We start from the raw sequence: 20,273 nt of genomic DNA on the forward strand, positions 1-20,273 counted from the left end.
CACAGCTTCCCTGTGAGGGGTGTGTGTGTATGGGGGTGGGTGGGTTATTTTACAGATAAGGAGCTGAGGCCTAGAGAGATTAAGGTCAGAAGTTTTCACTAATTTTGGATGCCCAATTTGAGATGCCTAGGACCTGATTTTTTGGAGGACTTCGCATTATGTAGCACTTTATATGTTATAAGCACAGCTCCCATTGACTTCAATTGCAGCTATAAGTGCTTAGCACTTCTGCAAATTGGACCCCAAGGACTCAAGTCAGGTATCCAGGAAATGAGGAACGCACAAGTAGTGACAACCTATGAAAAGTTTGGTTTAAGTGACTTGCCTAGCATCACAAAGGATCTCTGTGGCAGACACAGGGGTAGAATCCAGTTCCCCAGAGAAGCGTTCAGCTGTCTTGACTATGAAAACATCCTTTTCCTGCTTCTTTAACTACACTCTTTCTTTCCCACTTCTGCAACAAATGACGCAACAGTCTCCTTCACTGCACAACTTTAATTCATCTCCAGAGCAGGTCCATCCTATGAACTGAGTGAATCAAGGGTGCTGTGGGAAAAATAATATGTGAACGTGTAACTAAAGACTATTGTAATGCATAAACATAAGGAGGCCAAATTAAGGTTGCAGAGGCAACCATCATTCTGACTTTTCTTAATTTTTGAGGGCTTGACTGCAATCTTAATAATCTTCTAATGTAGCTGTGGGTGTCATTTCCTAGAATTCTAAAAAACTGAAAAATCAAACTGTGTCATATGACAGCATACTGACACCCAGGCGGGTCATCAGCAGAGTTGGAACCAACTATCAGAGTAACTGATAGAAGATGACAACCTACTAGTGCTATGTGCAGGAGATGAGACACTTTGTCAGTGGGGTCGCAGATATTATTAAGGTTGTCCAACATTTGCTAATATAAGATCCTGTTTTCAGTCGCTTGTAACTTTACCAAACTTTATCCGGTTTGTCTGAACTTTTCCATGCAGGGTGTCTGCCTCAGGCTGAATTTTCCTGAGAAAATTTCAGCCAAAACAGGCTCAGCTGTTTCTGAGAATAAAGCTAGAGTAAAATACATTGTTTTGCCCATGTTAATTCTGGTGACATCTGAGAAGTTCTAGCATCTCTACCTTGCGGTTTGCAGGGGGAGGTGGCCTTTGTGTCAGGGATGTGCCTTTTACCATCTCTGTGAAGAGAGACCAAAAACTGACCAAATTATAAGCCCCTGAAAAATCACAGCTCACACATGCTCAATAGGGCCTTGCTAGGGCTTCACAGCTTAATTTCCTGATAGGTGCTTCCCAAATACAGATGAAGAGTCTTTACCCCTATGAGAGTACAGTTTGAAAGAATTTCCATAATGCGCTACATTGCCATATCTGTTGTTTATCTAAACCGAATGCAGGATTTAAGGCCATTTAATAGTGATGAACTACATGCTTTTTAATGGATGAGTGAAATTTTGAACTGTTGCATATTTGAAAATGTATTGATAAAAATTTAAATAAGGTAGGTTTTGAAAATACGCAAGATCAAGCGAAATCTAACATTATTTCTCTTTCCAACAGGTGGATAGAAGCTTTTCAAGAAGGCACCATATTATAGCTGCCTCAGCACCATCTCTGAGCCTAAAAGAGCAAAATTTCATCAAAGGATGACAAGAAATGGAGTACAGCAATTTTGTTTAAAAATGGACTCTACCAGCTTCAACCTAAACACAATTTGTATATTTATGAGAATTAGGAGTTGTTGCCTTTTTTTTTTTAGGTGTAAGGTAATATTTTTTTAAAGACATTTGTGTATTTGTTGTTTTTTTCATACAAAATGTGTTATTTATTAAATTCCAATGTTTACTTAATGGTCAGAATCATTTCTAAGGTTCGCATTGAATTCTAAAGTGCCCTTGTCTTTAGAATAGCAGACGGCTTTGTCAGAAAACACACACGCTTTATTGCAGCATTACAATTTGTACAGTTCTTGAGTTGCTGATGATCATTTTGCAATTTAAAAAGAACAGTTCAAAGAACTACATATTTCAACAAAACTTGGGGACACGTGGTCAGCTATGTTAAAACTCCTTTGAGCAGATGACTGACAGGCTGCTGCTCCTCTTGATACAATAGGTCAAGTTTTGTGGACTAATTCAATTAAAAAACACAGCCAGCTTTTGAATCACAGAAGCCCTAGAATTAGCGCTGCTACTTGTTATTTAAGCTTCCACAACACAAAGGCAAACATATTTCTAATGCAATATGGATCCGTTATTAAAGCAAGCTGAAAGGAAAAACAGGAAAAATATTTTTTTCTTTTTCATATTCTGCAGTTGCTGAGATTATGCTCTACAGCTGTCCTCAAATTATCAATGCCAAAGATATATTTAAATATACTATCTTAACAAAAAAAATGAAGAGGCAGATTATTCTTTTAAATTGCTAGTAGTAATATAAAGCACAGGCAAAAATTGTTTGGCATGCAGGAAAAAAATCAAATATCCGATCATCGTCTTTGTTTAAAAATCCCTTTGATACCAATGAGAGTTCCCCATACAGTATGAAACATGGATAAATTACAGTTCTAATAGTTTAAGGCTAAATAAGTATGTTGAAAAATCTTACAGTATTGTACATTTTAAAATAAATGTTTGAATTGGAATTGCCCTACCAAGAAAGCACAATGTTCTTCGTGACAATGGCATAGAAAATGTGTGCCATTCATTCCAGTACATTTTGCTTACATTATTTGATGTTTTACTTGACGCTTTAAAACAAAATCTTTCTGCTGTTTTTAGAAATTTGTCAGTAGACCTCATTAGGAAACACATTGATGATTTTGGTGTATTTATTCTATTATTGAACTTTTGAAAAATCATGTTATATCACTGTATAGAATAAATGGAACAAGCACTGACAAAACATGAATAGGCCAGGGTAACAGTGTTTATATATAAAATAGGATGTACATGTAGTCGGCCAGTTAATTGTTACGGTAGGTAAACTTGGTAATAGGATTAACAGCTGTTCACCTACAGGTCAAAATGGTTCAAGACTATGTTAATAGTGATTTGCGAGTTGATACTAACTATGGCCTTACCTACACAAGGGAATTTTAGGAAAGAGACTCTTTCCCCGGACTTATCACTGGTTCCCCTACTCTGGAGGCTTCTAGTGTTTTTATCATGGTGTTAAGACTCTAGTTCGGGGGTGGGCAAACTATGGTATGTCCCCCTTCTGGCTGCTATGTTTAGGGGCTGCCAGGGGCCTCCGCGTGCTGCCCCCACCCCAAGCGCTGCAGCCAGGGTGGGGGGGGGGGAGACATTACACTGCTTCTGGGAGCTGCTAGAGGTAAGCGCCACCGAGAGCCTGAGCCCCTCCTGCACCCCTGCCCTAGCCCTGATCCCCCTCCTGCCCTCCGAACCCCTCGATCTCAGCTTGGAGCACCTTCCTGTACCCCAAGCCCCTCATCATCACCCCTGAGCCCCTTCCCACACCCTGAATTCCTCATTTCTGGCCCAGCCCCAGAGCCCACACCCCCAGCCAGAGCACCCTCACCCCCTCCTGCACCCCAACCCCAACTTCATGAGCATTCACGGCCCGCCATACAATTTCCAAACCCAGATATTGCCCTGAGGCCACAAAGTTTGCCGACCCCTGCTTAGTGCAACAAAGTGCTTCAAGATATGCCTAATTTCAAGAATGTAAGCTACCCCACTGACGTCAATGGGACTAATCAGATGCTTGAAGTTAGGCACATGCCTATGTATCTTGCTGAATCAGGGTCTTAACCAGGGTTTGACTGACATAATGGTAAAAATACTGGAAGCCTCGAAAGCCTTGCCTACACTACAGCTCCTGCTGGGTGCAGATGAACTGATGGTAGCACTTGTGGGATTTACACACACACACACACATACACACCTCCCACCCTCAAAGATTCCCTAGTGTAAATACAGCCTATGATTTTTTGGTAATCTTGCACTAGTTCTGTGCATGGGCTAACCTTACGAAAAATACAACTAGAATGAACACCCAGTTACCTTGACAGAAGGGTCAAAGATGAACATGGAAGCTAAAATATTCTCTCGCTCCTTAGAAGCGGTCTCTCAAGACATATTAATTGGGCAGTGTGAGGAAGCTTGCCTTGTCACAACCCTTGTTCTGGTGATAGAGGGTTTCAGGTACCAATTCAACAAGGTACATAAGCACTTGCCTAACTTTAAGCATGAGTAATCCCACTGACTTCAATAGACTCAAGTTCTTAACATTAAGCATGTGCTTGTGTACCTTGCTGAATTAGAGCCTTAAATTATTAAACTCTTCAGTCTGACCCCTTTCATGTGCAATCGAGGACCTGCTTCAATTAACTTTGAAGTTCAAGGGGATTAAGGCCTTTATTTGAACAATTTTTAAGTTTTTTTTAAATGAGAACTAAAATATGCTTTACGTATTACATTTTCTTCTCTTGTCATACATAGGGGCTTTATACTTGGTAGTTGTTCAGCAATGCAGGTGCCAGCTGAAGGCTAAGTAAGTTATGTCTCTTGCAAGTAGTTTCCTAAATGCTGTAACTTTAGCATCACAGTTTTACTCAGCAAAAACGAGGAGTCCTTGTGGTACCTTGGAGACTAACAAATTGATTTGGGCATAAGCTTTCGTGGGCTAGAACCCACTTGATCGGATGCATGGAGTGAAAATACAGGAGCAGGTATAAATACATGAAAGGATGGGGGTTGCTTTACCAACTGTGAGGTCAGTCTAACGAGATAAATCAATTAACAGCAGGATACCAAGGGAGGAAAAATAACTTTTGAAGGGGTAACAGAGTGGCCCATTGCCATCATGTGCCAGCAATGCCCCTCTGCCATGTACATTAGCCAAACCAGACAGTCTCTACGCAAAAGAATAAATGGATACAAATCTGACATCAGGAATCATATCATTCAAAAACCAGTAGGAGAACACTTCAATCTATCTGGTCACTCAATAACAGACCTAAAAGTGGCAATTCTTCAACAAAAAAACTTCAAAAACAGACTCCAATGTGATGCTGCAGAACTGGAATTAATTTGCAAACTGGATACCATCAGATTAGGCCTGAGTAGAGACTGGGAGTGGATGGGTCATTACAAAACCTGAACTTAACTTCCCAATACTAATTTCCCCCTACTGTTACACCTTTTTGTGAACTGTCTGTAATGAGCCATTCTCTTACCCCTTCAAAAGTTATTTTTCCTCCCTTGGTATCCTGCTGTTAATTGATTTATCTCGTTAGACTGACCTCACACTTGGTAAAGCAACCCCCATCCTTTCATGTATTTATACCTGCTCCTGTATTTTCACTCCATGCATCCGATCAGGTGGGTTCTAGCCCACGAAAGCTTATGCCCAAATCAGTGTTAGTCTCTAAGGTGCCACAAGGACTTCTTGTTTTTGCTGATACAGACTAGCACGGCTAGCCTTACACAGGTTAACATACGTAGGTGGTGTGGCTGTTCTGGTTGATGTCACAGCAAGGGAGATAGTTAAAGCTTTCTATAAGGACAACCACTAAAAAGAAGAGATCTGCTGCACACAAAAATAAATCCATTCCAGGAGGCAATTGTTAGTTTAGTTTCATTTTGGTATCACTTCCCCTCTGCAAAATAGAGGTAGCCAGTGGTGCTGGAACAATTTTTATAGTAGGGATGCTGACTGGCATTGAGCAGAACTAAATCCTGTGTATGATGGAAACCACTTCGAAGCAGGGGGTGCTGCTGCACTCTAGTTCCAGCCCCTGTGAAAGTAGCTTGATAAAAAGTTAATGCACAGCCCTCAGATGGGGAAGGGGGACGTACGTTTGGCCTGATGAGGTTTTATGGCTGGCTACAGAAAATGAGCTCCATCTCCTGATGCACTACATATCCCTGAATGATGGTGCAGAGTGAGATTTGTTTTAAAATGTCTTCTATGAGCCAGTTGACTTCTTGCTGAAGCAGCTGATTGAATCCAGAGCATTTCTGAGATCCACATCTATTTATTTAAATAGAGCCCTAAAAACAATTGTACAAATGAAGCTATCTGGTTATGAAATGAAATAGATGGGATTTTGACATTGTAAACACTAACTTGATAGTCATTTCTATCTTTCCCAACATATTTGTGCTTTATGTCATGTGCAAAGACAACTTCTGAGATGTTCAACAGGAGCAATTTGATAAGAGTTCTCAGCCAATCATATTATTTTTCCAAGTTACACTACCCTGTTTTCTTCCAACTTAAACTATCCCTAGCTTCATGGTAGTTCATGCTCATCATTATTATTTTTAAAAGATGCTTTTAGGAAAACTTCCATTATTAGGTAAAAAAACAAGGAGTACTTGTGGCGCCTTCGAGACTAACCAATTTATTTGGGCATAAGCTTTCGTGGGCTAAAACCCACTTCATCGGATGCATGCTGTGGAAAATACAGTAGGAAGATATATATACAGAGAGAACATGAAAAAATGGGTGTTGCTATACCAACTGTAATGAGACCAATTAATTAAGGTGGGCTATTGTCAGCAGGAGAAAAAAAAACTTTTGTAGTGATAATCAGGATGGCCCATTTCAAACAGTTGACAAGAAGGTGTGAGTAACAGTAGAGGGTGGAAAATTATCATGGGGAAATAGTTTTTACTTTGAGTAATGACCCATCCACTCCCAGTCTTTATTCAAGCCTAATTTAATGGTGTCCAGTTTGCAAATTAATTCCAATTCTGCAGTTTCTTGTTGGAGTCTGTTTTTGAAGTTTTTTTTGTTGGAGAATTGCAACTTTTAGGTCTGAAATTGAGTGACCAGGGAGCTTGAAGGAACCTCACTCAATAGTCTCTAAGGCCACAAGTACTCCTCGGTTTTTTTGCTGATCCAGACTAACACAGCTACCACTCTGAAACCTGTCATTATTAGGTAGTATCTCATTAATTTTTAACAACGTCAGTGAAACGTTTTTTGTTTACATTTCTATGCAATGTTAGCTACCAAACTGTCCATTTTTGTGTTAGTCTTGTAGACAATCAAAAAGTTAAATTGAATATCTTCTTTTCATTGACCAAGCTAAACAGAACAATAAAAGTGGCATAAATGGTTAATGTATTTTTATTTCAGTTTTAATAATTGGAACAATTAGTAACAGATTAGGATAATCTTTTCAATACTAATAACACAGGTTAGGATATTCCTTTAAAAAAATCTTTAACCTGTTTCCTGAAGTATTACATGTTCTAGGATCCACAGTAAAGTGTTGATCTAGCATATCTTTAATTCAGTTCCATCAAAGATGCCACATTAACTTTTCATTTGATTATTGTACACCAATCAATTCATTAAGCAAGGGTTGCAAAACCAGCATGAAGTGAGCTGTAATTCACGAAAGCTTATGCTCAAATAAATTGGTTAGTCTCTAAGGTGCCACAAGTACTCCTTTTCTTTTTAAAAACTGGCTATCTCTACGTAAGAGACCTAAGATAATAGATAAGATTGGTTAGTACAATGCATGATGAACACTGGCATTGACTATTTTATTTTCTAACATTATTTCTGGGCAAGTAGAGGTCTTTAGGCAGTCTAAGAAAACTTTGAGTTAAAAACTTACTTTAAAAATCATTACAAAACACTTGTTAGGCAAGGATTACTGAACTGTTAGCATCTGAGTAAGTTTTTAATGACCCCTTAAAGAATACTGGGGGGATGGTTCCTGAATAAGCTTACGTTCTATCTCTTGAAATAGGGCAGTGTAGTAGTATTAGAGGCATTTAATTAATTTTTGCCATAACTGCTGTTCGTTATAATTATTTTCCAAATACACTTTATTTGAAGCCTAGTTTTTGTCTGTGCTGTCTAAACAGAATAGTAGAACCTTTATTTTATAAATTGAAACAGCTGAAATTCATTGTAAATAGATGTCAATATGTATCATGTTTGTACAAAATAAATCTGCAATAGTTAATTTTAGTAGTTTTTTTTTGCAGTGCTCTTTTATCACCAGTAGCTTAGGTAGTCCATGATTCCTGGACTGCAGAGTTGTCAGAATCTTTTATTTATTTAAATTATGTTTCTAGCCCTTATGGTTGCAGGCATCATCTTGCAAAGGTGAACTGAGCACAAACTCATACAGTGATGTTTGGCTGAGTTTGCTGACTGCTTGAAACCATATTTCTAACATGAACTGTCATTCCTGTAATTTAGGGCACTATGGAATTCTAGCGCACGTGTGTGTGTGTGTGAGAGAGAGAGAGTTGGTATTTTGTTGCAGCCAGATGCTCAACGTTTTATTTTCTGTCCCCCCACCCCCTCCACTCCTCCCTTGGAACTGCCTGCAGCTGCCTCCTGGCTGCTAGTTTTCCCACAAAGGTTTGTTACTTGGCTTACAGTTCAGGCTCCCTCCTGTGTTCCATAGAGGAGTGGGCCGGTAAGCTAGTGCTGGAGTCCAGCTTGCAGATGGGGTGGGAATGGGATAAGCCAAAAGTATTGGCTGGTGAGCTTTCCTGACAGGTAAGTGGAGAAATGAACCCCTGAAGCAAGCTGCAAACTACCCCTTCTCTGGGACGTGGAGAGTAGCAGTTCTGAGCTGGCTGCCTGGACAACACTGCAGGAAGTGAGGCCTGAGGAATGAAGTCAGGCTGCCTGGTGAACACAATGAAGAAGAAAACATCTTCAGAAATCATATTAGAAAACCCATAATTGAAGCTTTGTACATTGAAGTGAATTTCTTCCACTATGAATCACGGTTGTGTTTGCATAGGAGTGAGTGGGAGGTGGGAATGAAGGATTTAGTAAATTAACACTGACAGAATTTAGTCCCGTTGTGCTGCAGAGTACATGGTGTCCTAGCTATTACCAAAGAACAGCTATTAAAATGCTGAGAGTCTTCAGTGACCCTTCAGCTCTTACCATTGATCAATCCTACCCAAAACTATCTTTACTGTAAGTATCTGGTTGGCAATATCTCCTGAGTTCTACTGGAATTCCTTCTGTCATTTAGAGAAAGGATGTGCACCCATGTCTGATTCCTGGAAGCGTCAGGTATAGTAAACTGAGACTGCAACTAGCTTGTAAACTTTCAGGAAATGTTTAACAGGTGAATCGTCTTAGGGGGAAAATTGTTAAATATAAATGTGCATTTTGCTTGAGACAATGTGTCTGATCAGAAAACAAGAAGTGATGATTGCAAAGATACAAAGCTAAGATTGTAGCAGTGGAGGAATTGGGAGGGGATATTTTCAAGGGTAAACGAAGAAAGCTGAGGGGTTTTAATTCAAAGAATACAAGTAACAATTGCTCATTTTTCAATGACTTCATGCATTTCTTTCCTGGATATTGATGCTGACTTTATCCAATGGGAAATTACATAAACTGATTTGAGTTTATATAATTTAATTTTATTTATCACAATAGTGACCTCGTCCCAAAGATCCCATTTCTCTATAAACATGGCTGCCCAATCTTGTTGAATTAGCAGGAGGGGGCTAGTAAAGAAAAGCAATAAAGTACGCTATTGAATTAATATTTTTTCTAGGGCTGTCGATTAATCACAGTTAACTCACGTGATTAAATCAAAAAAATTAATCACAATTAAAACAATTAAGATTAATTACAGTTTTAATTGCACTTTTAATAGAATACCAATTGAAATGTACTAAATATTTTTGGATGTTTTTCTACATTTTCAAATATATTGATTTCAATTGCAACACAGTATACAAAATAGACAGTACTCACTTAACATTGATATTTTTGATTACAAATATTTGCACTGTAAAAATGGCAAACTAAAGAAATATTATTTTTCAATTCACCTCATACAAGTACTGTAGATCAATCTCTTTATGGTGAAAGTTCAACTTGTAAATGTAGATTTTTTTTTTTGTTACAATAACTGCACTCAAAAACAAAACAATGTAAAACTTTAGAGCCTACAAGTCCACTCTGTCCTACTTCTCATTCAACCAATCCCTAAGACAAACAAGCTTGTTTACATTTACAGGAGAAAATGCTGCCTGCTTCTTATTTACAATGTCACTTGAAACTGAAAACAGACATTCGCATGGGACTTTTGTAGCCAGCATTGCAAGGTAATATTTATGTGCCAGATATGCTAAACATTTGTATGCCCATTCATGCTTTGGCCACCATTCCAGAGGACATGTTTCCAGGCTGATGATGCTTGTTAAAAAAAGAATGCATTAATTAAATTTTGGCTGAACTCCTTGAGGGAGATTTGTACATCTTCTACTCTGTTTTACCCGCATTCTCCCATATAGTTCATATTCTAGCAGTCTCAAATGATGACCCAGCACATGTTGTTTGTTTTAAAAACACTTTCACTGCAGATTTAACAAAACGCAAAGAAGGTACCAATGTGAGATTTTCAAAGATAGCTACATAACTCGACCCAAGGTTTAAGAATCTGAAGTGCCTTCCAAAATCTGAGATGGACGAGGTGTGGAGCATGCTTTCAGAAGTCTTAAAAGAGCAACACTCTGATGCAGAAACTACAGAACCTGAACCTCCAAAAAAGAAAATCAACCTTCTGCTCGTGGCATCTGACTCAGCTGATGAAAATGAACACGCGTCAGTCTGCACTGCTTTGGATGGTTATCAAGTAGAACCCGTTATCAGCATGGACGCATGTCCTCTGGAATGGTGGTTGAAGCAGGAAGGGAAATATGAATCTTTAGCACGTCTGGCACATAAATATCTTGCAACGCCGGCTAAAACAGTGCCATGCGAACCTCTGTTCTCACTTTCAGATGATATTGTAAACAAGAAACAGGCATCATTATCTCCTGCAAGTGTAAACAAACTTGTTTGTCTGAGTGATTGGCTGAACAAGAAGTAGGACTGAGTGGGCTTGTAGGCCTTTACATTTTACATTTTTATTTTTGAATGTAGTGGGTTTTTTGTACATAATTCTACATCTGTAAGTGCAACTTTCATGATAAAGAGATTGCACTACAGTACTTTTATAAGGTGAACTGAAAAATAAAAATATTTGCACTGTAAAAAAAGAAATAGTAATAAAAAATAAATATAAAGTGAGCACTGTACACTTTGTGTTCTGTGTTGTAATGGAAATCAATATATTTGAAAATGTAGAAAATATCCAAAACTATTTAAATAAATGGTATTCTATTATTGTTTAACAGTGTGATTAATTTTTTTAATCGTATGATTAATTGTGATTAATTTTTTTTAATCACTTGACAGCCCTAATTTTTTCAAATAAAACCTGTTCTCTTAGGGTATATCTACATGGCAAAAAAACCCAAAAATCCTGCAGTAGGGAGTCTGAGTCTGGCTCACTCTATGGCACTAAAAATATCCACCTCGACATTCAGCCTGGAGTTTGAGTTCTGAAACCAACCTCCCTCCCTGGGCTTCAGATCCAAGCCTCAATCCAAACATTTTTAGTACTGTAGCACAAGCTAGAAACTGTAGACCCAGGCTCTGTGACTCTCTCCCTCCCTCCATCCTTGAAAGCAAAGGCAAAGAATCGTTTCATGCCTTTTTTCCTGGGTTAACCGTGCAGATGCCATGTCACGGCAACCATGGAGCCTGCTCAGCTCAGCACTGCTGTTGTGAGCATTGTAAACACCTCGCGCATTATCCTGCAGTATGTGCAGAACCTGGCTAGGAGCCGCCATCATGAGGACAATTGTGAGGAGGACATGGACACAGACATTCCTGAAAGCACAGAATGTGGCAATTGGGACATCATGGTGGCAGTGTTGCAGATATGGGATGGTTCCCAGTGGCTGCGAAACTTTCGCATGCATAACGCTACTTTCATGGAACTTTGTGAGTTGCTTTCCCCTACCCTAAAGCGTAGGAATACCAAGATGAGACCTGCCCTGACAGTTGAGAAGTGAGTGGCGATAGCCCTGTGGAAGCTTGCAACGCCTTGCAACTGACTGCTACCAGTCAGTCGGGAATCAATTTGGAGTGGGCAAATCTGCATGGGGGCTGCTGTGATCCAAGCAGCCAGGGCAATCAGTGACCTTCTGCTAACAAGGGTAGTGACTCTGGGAAATGTGCAGGTCATAGTGGATGGCTTTGCTGCAACGGGATTCCCTCACTTTCATGGAGTGATAGACGGAACACACATCCCTATCTTGGCACCTGACCACCTTGCCAGCCAGTACATAAACCACATGGGGTACTTCTCAGTGGTGCTGCAAGCACTGGTGGATCACAGGGACGTTTCACCGACATCAATGTGGGATGGTTGGGAAACGTGCATGACGCTCGCATCTTTAGGAACTCCAGGCTGTTCGAAAAGCTGCAAGAAGGGACTTTCTTCCCAGACCAGAAAATTACCATTGGGGATGTTGAAATTACAATAGTTATCCTTGGGGACCCAGCCTACCCCTTGCTCCCATGGCTCATGAAGCCCTACACAGGCAGTACGGACAGTACTACAGGACAGTAGTAAGGAGCAGTTCAACTACAGGCAGAGCAAGTGCAGAATGGTGGTAGAATGTGCCTTTGGACGTTTAAAAGCCCGCTGGCGCTGTTTGTTGACTAGGTTAGACCCTCAGCACAACCAATATTCCCATTGTTATTGCTGCTTGCTGTGTGCTCCATAATATCTGTGAGAGTAAGGGGAAGACGTTTATGGTGGGGTGCGAGGTTGAGGCAAATCATCTGGTGGCCAATTTTGAACAGCCAGACACCAGAGCGATTAGAAGAGCACAGCTAGGCATGCTGTTCATCAGAGAGGCTTTGAAAAACAGATTCATGACTGGCCAGGCTATGGTGTGACAGTTGTTTTTCTTCTTAATGCAAAACCGCCCCCTTTGTTGAATTTACTTCCCTGTATGCAATCCCGATCCCCCCTTCAACCACAGCTGGCAAAGGAAATAAAGTCCCTATTGTTTTGAATCCATGCATTGTTTATTTATTAAAAAAAAAGAGAGATCACTGACAAGGTAGCCCGGATGAGGTCAGGAAGGAGGGAAGGACAAAGCCACATTGCTTATTGTAGCCACCCTACAAATCAAAGCTGTTTGAATAACAGCCTTCTGTTGCTTGGGGCATCCTAGGTTACCTAGGGAGGTGGTAGAATCTCCTTCCTTAGAGGTTTTTAAGGTCAGGCTTGACAAAGCCCTGGCTGGGATGATTTAACTGGGAATTGGTCCTGCTTCAAGCAGGGGGTTGGACTAGATGACCTTCAGGGGTCCCTTCCAACCCTGATATTCTATGATTCTATGATCCTCTGGAGTGGAGTGGAGTGGAGTGGCTGGGTGCCCGGAGGTCCCCCGCCCCCGCATTCTTGGGCGTCTGGGTGAGGAGGATATGGAACTTGGCGAGGAGGGCAGGTGTTTATACAATGGATGCAGCGGTGGTCTGTGCTCTTGTTGCCTTTCCTGCAGCTTTACCAGATGCCTGATAATGTCCGTTTGTTCCCCGATTAGCCTCAGCATCTCTTCCTGCATGTTCTGATCACACTCACTGAATGCTTTCCTGGCCTCCATGCATTCAGCTGTGCCCTATCAGTGTGGGAGGACTACCTGAGCTCGGAAAACATGTCATCCCGAGTGTTGTTTTTTTGCCTTCTAGTCTGTGGTAACCTCAGGGACAGAGTTGATATGGGGAGCATAGAAACATTTGCACCTGCAGGGAGGATAAAAAGGGAGAGTAAAATTTAAGAAGATACATTTCTGAGAACAAAATTCTTTCTTTCACAGTGAATCAAACAATTCACAGCAAAGACAGCACATGTGCTTTAGGTACAAGGTCGCATTTTGCCTTTTATATTGAGCACCTGCTGGTATGGTGACACATCACACACCACTGGACAACAGAATTTGGTTTCCAGGCAATCATGGTAAGCCAACGAGTACATGGGGTTGGCTTCTTCCGCCTTCATAACATGTGGGAATGGTTTCAAACTGCAGCGCCCTGCTTTCCCATAGTATTGGCTCCAGGGTGATTAAAAGGTTCTCCGCTTGCCTGCTGCGTATTCTCCTCTTCCTCTTCCTCATCCACAAAATCCTCCTCCATGTTGTGTGAAACTCCCCCCTTGCAGGTGTCCACGGACAGTGGTGGGGTACTGGTAGGGTCCCCCCCTAGAATGGCATGCAACTGATCATAGAAGCAGCATGTATGGGGCTCAGACCTGGAACAACCGTTTGCCTCCTTTGTCTTGTAGTAGGCTTGCCTCAGCTCCTTAACTTTCATGCGGCACTGTTGTGTGTCCCTGGTGTAGCCTCTCTCCACCATGATCTGTGCGATTTTGGCCTATCTATTAAAATTTCTACTTTTTTATTGGAGTTCAGCCTGTACAGATTCTTCTCCCCATACAGCAATCAGATCCAGTGTCTCCCATTCGCTCCATGCTGGAGCTCATTTGCGATTCTGGGGGGACTGCATGGTCACCTGTGCTGCTGAGCTTGCCATGCTGACCAACAGGAAATGAAATTCAAAAGTTCCTGGGGCTTTTCCTGTGTACCTGGCTAGTGCATTGGAGTTGAAAGTGCTGTCCAGAGTGGTCACATTGGAGTACTCTGGGATAGCTCCCAGAGGCCAATACCATCGAATTGCACAACACTGCATCTGCACTACCCCAAATTTGACCCAAGAAGGTCGATTTTAGCGCTACTTCCCTCGTTGAGGAGTACAGCAGTCAATTTTAAGAGCCCTTAGGTTGACGGAACAGAATTGGTTGTGTAGCTGCATTGCTGATACAATCTACCTAATGCAGCTAAATTCGACCTAACCTCGTAGTGTAGACCAGCCCTTAGTGGAAGCACTGACAAGTTTAACCAGCAAAGTTATTCCCTACTGGTCATCACTCGCCAGGAAGGTCGTAGTTCCAAAGCACTGGTGGTTGAATGAATTGCTCCTAGCACCACTATGAGCAAAGCTGGATGACATTCAGACCACCTACCATTTATCTCTTCATGATATTGTAGATTGTTTTGAATCTGCAAGGTAGAACATGTTACTCACAATGGTAGGCACTTAAGTGAGCCACTGAGCATTGACTGGATTAACCAAGCTATCCACATCTCAAAACACATCCTTTGATGCTTTGCCTATGCTATAATCACGGCAAAGATACTTTTGTACTTTTTGATATAACACTGGACTGAGCAGAACTGGATTCTATTTCCCCCTCTGCCAGTTGCCTGCTAAGAGTTCTCGGGCAGTCATTTCACTGCTCTGTGCCTCAGTTTCACCATCTGTAAAATGGGGATAATGATCTGTCCCCTAGGAAAGCGCTTTGAGATGTACTGATGGAAGTACCACATAAGAACTATTTGTTGTTTCGTCTATTCAAGAGGTTCTCAAACTGTGGTCCATGGACTCCATTCAGGTGGTCCGTGGATAATTCCCTCTAAGGTGCGCACCTGGGTGGCTGCACATGAGAAAATGAAGGACCACCCACCTAATTTAGTGGAGCCACACAGGCATGGTGGTGGCCGTGGGGGGAATAGGGGGTAGGTGGGAGGGGGCAGTGGGGTGAGAAGAGGGGGTGGGGGGAATTTGGGATGTGCAGGGCTGCAGCGGCCAGAGAAAGTGGTGATTTTCCCTAGCTCCAGGACTGTGGCTGCTGGGGAGAGACAGCCCTCCTTCCCAGCCTCAGCTCTGTGGCTGCTGTGGCAGGGGAGAGCCCTCCCCTTCTTCCCAGCCCCAGCTCAGGGGCTGCTGTGGCAGGGGAGAGAGGGCATGTCCATTGTATTAGAAAGGTAAGACTGCTGATATTAAAATATGAGTGTTGTGCTTTTATTTGTAGAAAAAAACCATTTATTATTATTAAGGGTTTTTTTTATATAGCGCTTTTATCCAAAGCACTTTACAATAGTTAGCTAACGGTACAAACAACATTTGGAAAGATCATTAAGTGGTGCGCTGAGACCTTCAGCAATTTTCAAGTGGTCCATGAAAATAAAGTTTGAGAACCACTGGTCTATTGCACAGCTTTGGCATGAGAATTCAAAATATATTTGAGGCAATCATGCAGGTTCCCAGTGAGATGACTGCCAGGACCCTGTAGCCATCTTCCCTCTTGCTTCAGTTCAGCCAGGTCAGTTGTAAATCAAGATGACTTGTGAGAATGAAGCTGAGGAAGAGGACAACTTAAGCCACTGCTCTGATGCCTGAGGACGAACCTATTACAGCTGACTGTTTGGAATGTTCATGTTTCTGGTTGCTCCTTGCACGGCTTCTGACTAGGAGCTGGTTTTTCCTGCTTTGGAGAGCTCCAAAGCTGTTCTAGGCTGCATTTGTATATTTAGGGCTGCTGTAGTAGAATCTATATAATTAGAATCTTCCAGAATTTCAATGCTACAGGTCTTGTTATGGTGTCTTTCACCCAAGGCCGGCTCTAGGATTTTTGCCACCCCAAGCAAAAAAAAGTTTGGCCACCCCCGCTTTTTTTTCACCCCCCCCCACTCCCGGCTCCGCCCCAACTCCGCCCCTTCCCCAAATCTCTGGCCCCACCTCCTCCCCCGGGCGTGCCCCATTTTCCACCCCCCTCATTGCTTCCTGTGGCTCCCCCCTGCAACCTCCTGCCCTAGCTCACCCCCACTCCACCTGCTCCCCTGAACATGCCGCCGCTCTGCTTCTCCTCCATCCCTCTCAGGCGAGATGAGCGAGGGTGGGCGGGGGGTAGAGGAACAGCTCCCTGCCCCAGCTCACCTCTGCTCCACCACCGCCGCCTTCCCCGAGCACACCACTGCTTGGCTTCTCCTTCCTCCCAGGCTTGCCGTGCGAAACAGCTGTTTCGAGTGTGGCAAGCCTGGGAGGAAGGGAGGGGGGAGAAGCGCCTGAAGGGAGGCGGCGCACTCAGGGGAGGAGGAGGAGTGGAGGCGAGTTGGGGTGGCGGGGGCACATTTCTAGGGGTGGCATCGCCGGTGCCGGAATGCCGCCCCTAGGAATGTGCTGCCCCAAGCATCTGCTTGTTTTGCCAGTGCCTAGAGCCGGCCCTCCTTTCACCAGAGATCCAGCCTTGAGAGCATAGTTCGTGGCCAAGGACTCAGAGCTATGGCTAAAGGGAGTCTTGGCAGTATTCTAGCCATCTCTTCTTGCCAATAAGGACATGGGAACAGTGACTGGATAACATAAGCCTGGAAGCAGCAGCTGGAGACCAGCCCTGCCCCCAAGCAAAGGGCTGCTATTTAAAGGAGCTAATTCACAATCAGTTAAATTGATAGGCAGCAGGTTTAAAACAAACATAAATACTTCCTCACACCATGCACAGTCAACCTCTGAAACTTGTTGCCAGGAGATATTGTGAAGGCCAAAGTATAACTGGGTTCAAAAAAGAATTAGATAAATTTATGGAGGACAGGTCTAACAATGGCTATTAGCCAAGATGGTCAAGGATGCAGCCCCATGCTCTGGATGTCTCTACACCCCTGACTGCCAAAAGCTGGGACTGGATGACTGGGTTAGGGTAAATTGCCCTGTTGTGTTCACTCCTTTTAGAGGATAGGACACTGGCCACTGTCAGAAAACAGGATACTGGGCTAGAGAAAGCCTGTATGGGCCTGATCCAGTATGGCCATTTTTATGTTCTTAATCAAATTAAACAAAATCCAGATTAGGACATGAAGACATTTGCTTACATTTACCAATTTCTGGACCTTCACTCTTAATAGGTACATTTGAGGACACACATCCTACCAAAGCATTGATAGAGCAGTCCATTGGAGCAGCATTCTCCGTCAGAGCAATTTGGAAAAACCAGGTTAAAACATGGATGCCAGCAGGAGATGTGCGTGCCAATGCTGAAGCTCCACAGGTAATGATCAGTATGGACCTGGTTAGACCGTCCAGTAGGTTGGCCCATGCTGGTTGCCCACAGGATGTTAGAAACAGATTCAGCTGGAACAGCGTTCACGTGGCAAAACGTGGTTTTTTACCTTGGATTGGGGGCTGTGGGCTGACTACATATTCCTGAGGGAATTCTGCACACAATATTTTAAAATTCTGCACATTTTATTTGTCAAAGTAACACAATATAGTCATGCCAGTTTCAATTATTTGGGTAATTTATTTCAAAATACCTGTCAGCCAGTACGTCTGTAACAATACAGAAAATAAAAAAGATTCAGGAAATGTTTTTTAATAAATAGAGTTCATACTAGGCGTATTAATACAGAACTCTTGAGTAATAATTCATTTAAACTACAGTACAGAAATGTATTTCCCACACCCCTCAAAACAGTGCACAGGGCTGGGGGAGTCGGGTAACAGAGGTGCTGAGGGAGAGGGAGGTAAATTGCTGGGAAGGCACCTGGGAGTGAGCCTAGAGGGGTGTTGGGTGTGAGTTGTACAAATGGGGGGCAGGGCGGGGGTTCAGGGTGCTGACTGGAGCCACCAGGGTCCCTTTTTGAGTGGCCGTTCTGGTCAACAACTAGACCCCTGACAACCCTACCAGTCAGAGGTGGGCAGGACTGACTAATGGCTACCCAGAGCAGCCCCTCTCCCCGCGTCAGTAAGGGGCTGTGCCGGGAGGGATGCCACTGCTCTCTGCCCTGCGTTCCTCAAAGCAAGCGGCGCCCCACAGCCCCGCCCCCTGTTCATGGGGTTTCCCGGCCGCCGGGGACCGCGCCGGGCCCGGCTCTCCCCACCCTCCCGCCTGCAGAACCACACGTGCCGGGGACAGGCCCCGCCCAACGACCGCCCGTGGCTCCCGGGGCCTCGCCCCCTCCACTGGTCTCCTCGCCCCGCCCACTCTGGCCTCTTCCCGCTCCCTCCCACCGGCGTCCCCGCGCTGCGCGCTCCGCACGCGCCCCTCCCAGCGGGCTCGCTGTGTGCGCAGGCGCGAGTCGGGGACAGGCGCAAGGAGGGCGGAGCGCCGCGCGGAGCGGAGGGGCGGGGTCACGAACTCTGACCTCCCGGAGCCGGAGCCGCCACCGACAAATAACCCCCCAGGAGAGGCCGCCGGGAGCTGGGCCCGCCAGGTGAGAGCGGCCGGGCTGGCCTGCAGCCGCTTTCCTCCCCCGGGCTCGGCAGCGGCTCATGCGGGGCCTGGCCTAGAGGCGCTGCGCCGGCTGGGGGCGGCTCTCACCCCTCCCCTCCCCAGCCCGCGCCGCGTCCCGTCCCGCAGGAGCCGGGGAAGCGGCCCCATCTGTCTGTCCCGGGGCGGGCGGCTCCGTCCTGGCTCCCCCGGGCGGGCGGCGGCTCCGCGCTCTCCTGACCTTTCACCTAACAGGAAAAGCTTGTGTCTCCCCTCCCCGGATCCCGGCCGCGCCCCGGGGCCCGCTCTGCCCGACCGCCCGCCCGGCAGTGGGGATGGGGGGCGGCTCCTGTGCCGGGCTCCCCGCGCTGCGGCTTTGGCTCCTCTGCCCGCCCGAGGGAGTGTCTGAGCTTCTCCTTTCCCCGCCGGGCGGGAGCCCCCAGGGGACGCTGGGGAGGGCGGAGGCAGGGAGCGGGTCTGGCCCGTTAGGTTGCGGGGCGTTAGCGCCCGGGTCTCCCCTTCCCCGTGAGCTCACAGGCGCCCGCAGCAGCCATTTTGTGTGGGGCCGAGCGTCCCGTGCGGGTTTGACCGCGGCCGCTCGGGCAGAGGAGGCGGCTGGGCCCTGCCTCGGTCCCCCCGCTCGGTAGGGAACTGTCTAGCTGCAGGCCCCGTACTCCGCCCTGGGGTAGAGGCTTGTCTCACGCCACCTTTCAAGTGACAGCAGTAAAGGCCGCGCCAGCCACTTTCCCTGCCGGCGGGTGTGTGTGGGGAGGTGTCAGGCGAAAGCTGTCCCCGCCTCGCCTTTTGTCTACTTCATCACAGAGAAAAAAAGCTACCCGCATGGGTGGGCTGTGAAATGTGCTGGCTGAATATCAACTTTCTAATGGAAATAGAGAACAAGTTCATTCCTGGTAGCAGCCATTTTACTAGAAAGCGGCAGCGACTGCCCAGGTGTATGACTCTGCAACCAAGACTCCTTCAACTTAGAGACCTGTCAGAATGAAGGCAGTGTTTTAAGGCTTACATGGTACACAGGAAAGTTTTTTGTTTTCTCTCCGCCCACGTTCTCCCCCCTCCCCCACGAACTTATTAACTTGGTGTTTGTCTGACAACCCTACAGACTGAAAAGTTCTCCAAGTACAGTATAGGCCATTCACTGGCAATATTCTTCCCTATTTTATCCCATCACTGTATTAAACCTGATTTGAAAGCTCTTTGTGGGTGCTGTGGCAAGTTTCCTCGGTAGACACTCCCACTCAGTGTTTTGGTTGATACAGTCAGGCTGCAAATTGACGTGGACGCTAGTGTGAGCTGGACAGACTATCCACTCACTCCAGCTAAGACACTAGATGTTAAAG

The 20,273-nt window shown here is 44.6% G+C and overlaps 2 protein-coding genes and 1 long non-coding RNA gene across 12 annotated transcripts in view; all 3 read left to right on the plus strand.

Annotated features, from left to right (window-relative positions):
• The window catches only part of FGD6 (FYVE, RhoGEF and PH domain containing 6), a 104,024-nt gene extending 101,393 nt beyond the window's left edge, over window positions 1–2,631 (plus strand). Inside the window, exon 21 of the mRNA XM_073327515.1 lies at window positions 1,563–2,631. Within this exon, the coding sequence (XP_073183616.1) occupies window positions 1,563–1,599 (37 nt within the window). The 3' untranslated portion in view covers window positions 1,600–2,631. The remainder of the gene's footprint in view (window positions 1–1,562) is intronic.
• Window positions 2,632–8,918: 6,287 nt separating this feature from the next.
• Window positions 8,919–10,897, plus strand: LOC140906652 (uncharacterized). Its single transcript, XR_012157192.1, has 3 exons — window positions 8,919–9,029; window positions 9,991–10,078; window positions 10,337–10,897. It is a non-coding gene; the product is annotated as an uncharacterized lncRNA (long non-coding RNA).
• Window positions 10,898–18,828: 7,931 nt separating this feature from the next.
• NR2C1 (nuclear receptor subfamily 2 group C member 1) overlaps window positions 18,829–20,273 on the plus strand; it is a 114,711-nt gene continuing 113,266 nt past the window's right edge. For 4 of the 10 annotated variants that reach the window (XM_073327520.1, XM_073327519.1, XM_073327516.1 and 1 more), the window contains exon 1: window positions 18,829–18,919. The gene's annotated coding sequence lies outside the window, so the exon portion shown is untranslated. Of the gene's footprint in view, window positions 18,920–19,066; window positions 19,943–20,273 lie in introns of those variants that run through there. The other 6 variants (XM_073327518.1, XM_073327525.1, XM_073327526.1 and 3 more) reach the window with 5 other exon arrangements.

Source organism: Lepidochelys kempii, chromosome 1 (genome assembly GCF_965140265.1).
Source record: "Lepidochelys kempii isolate rLepKem1 chromosome 1, rLepKem1.hap2, whole genome shotgun sequence".
Lineage (NCBI taxonomy): Eukaryota > Metazoa > Chordata > Testudines > Cheloniidae > Lepidochelys > Lepidochelys kempii.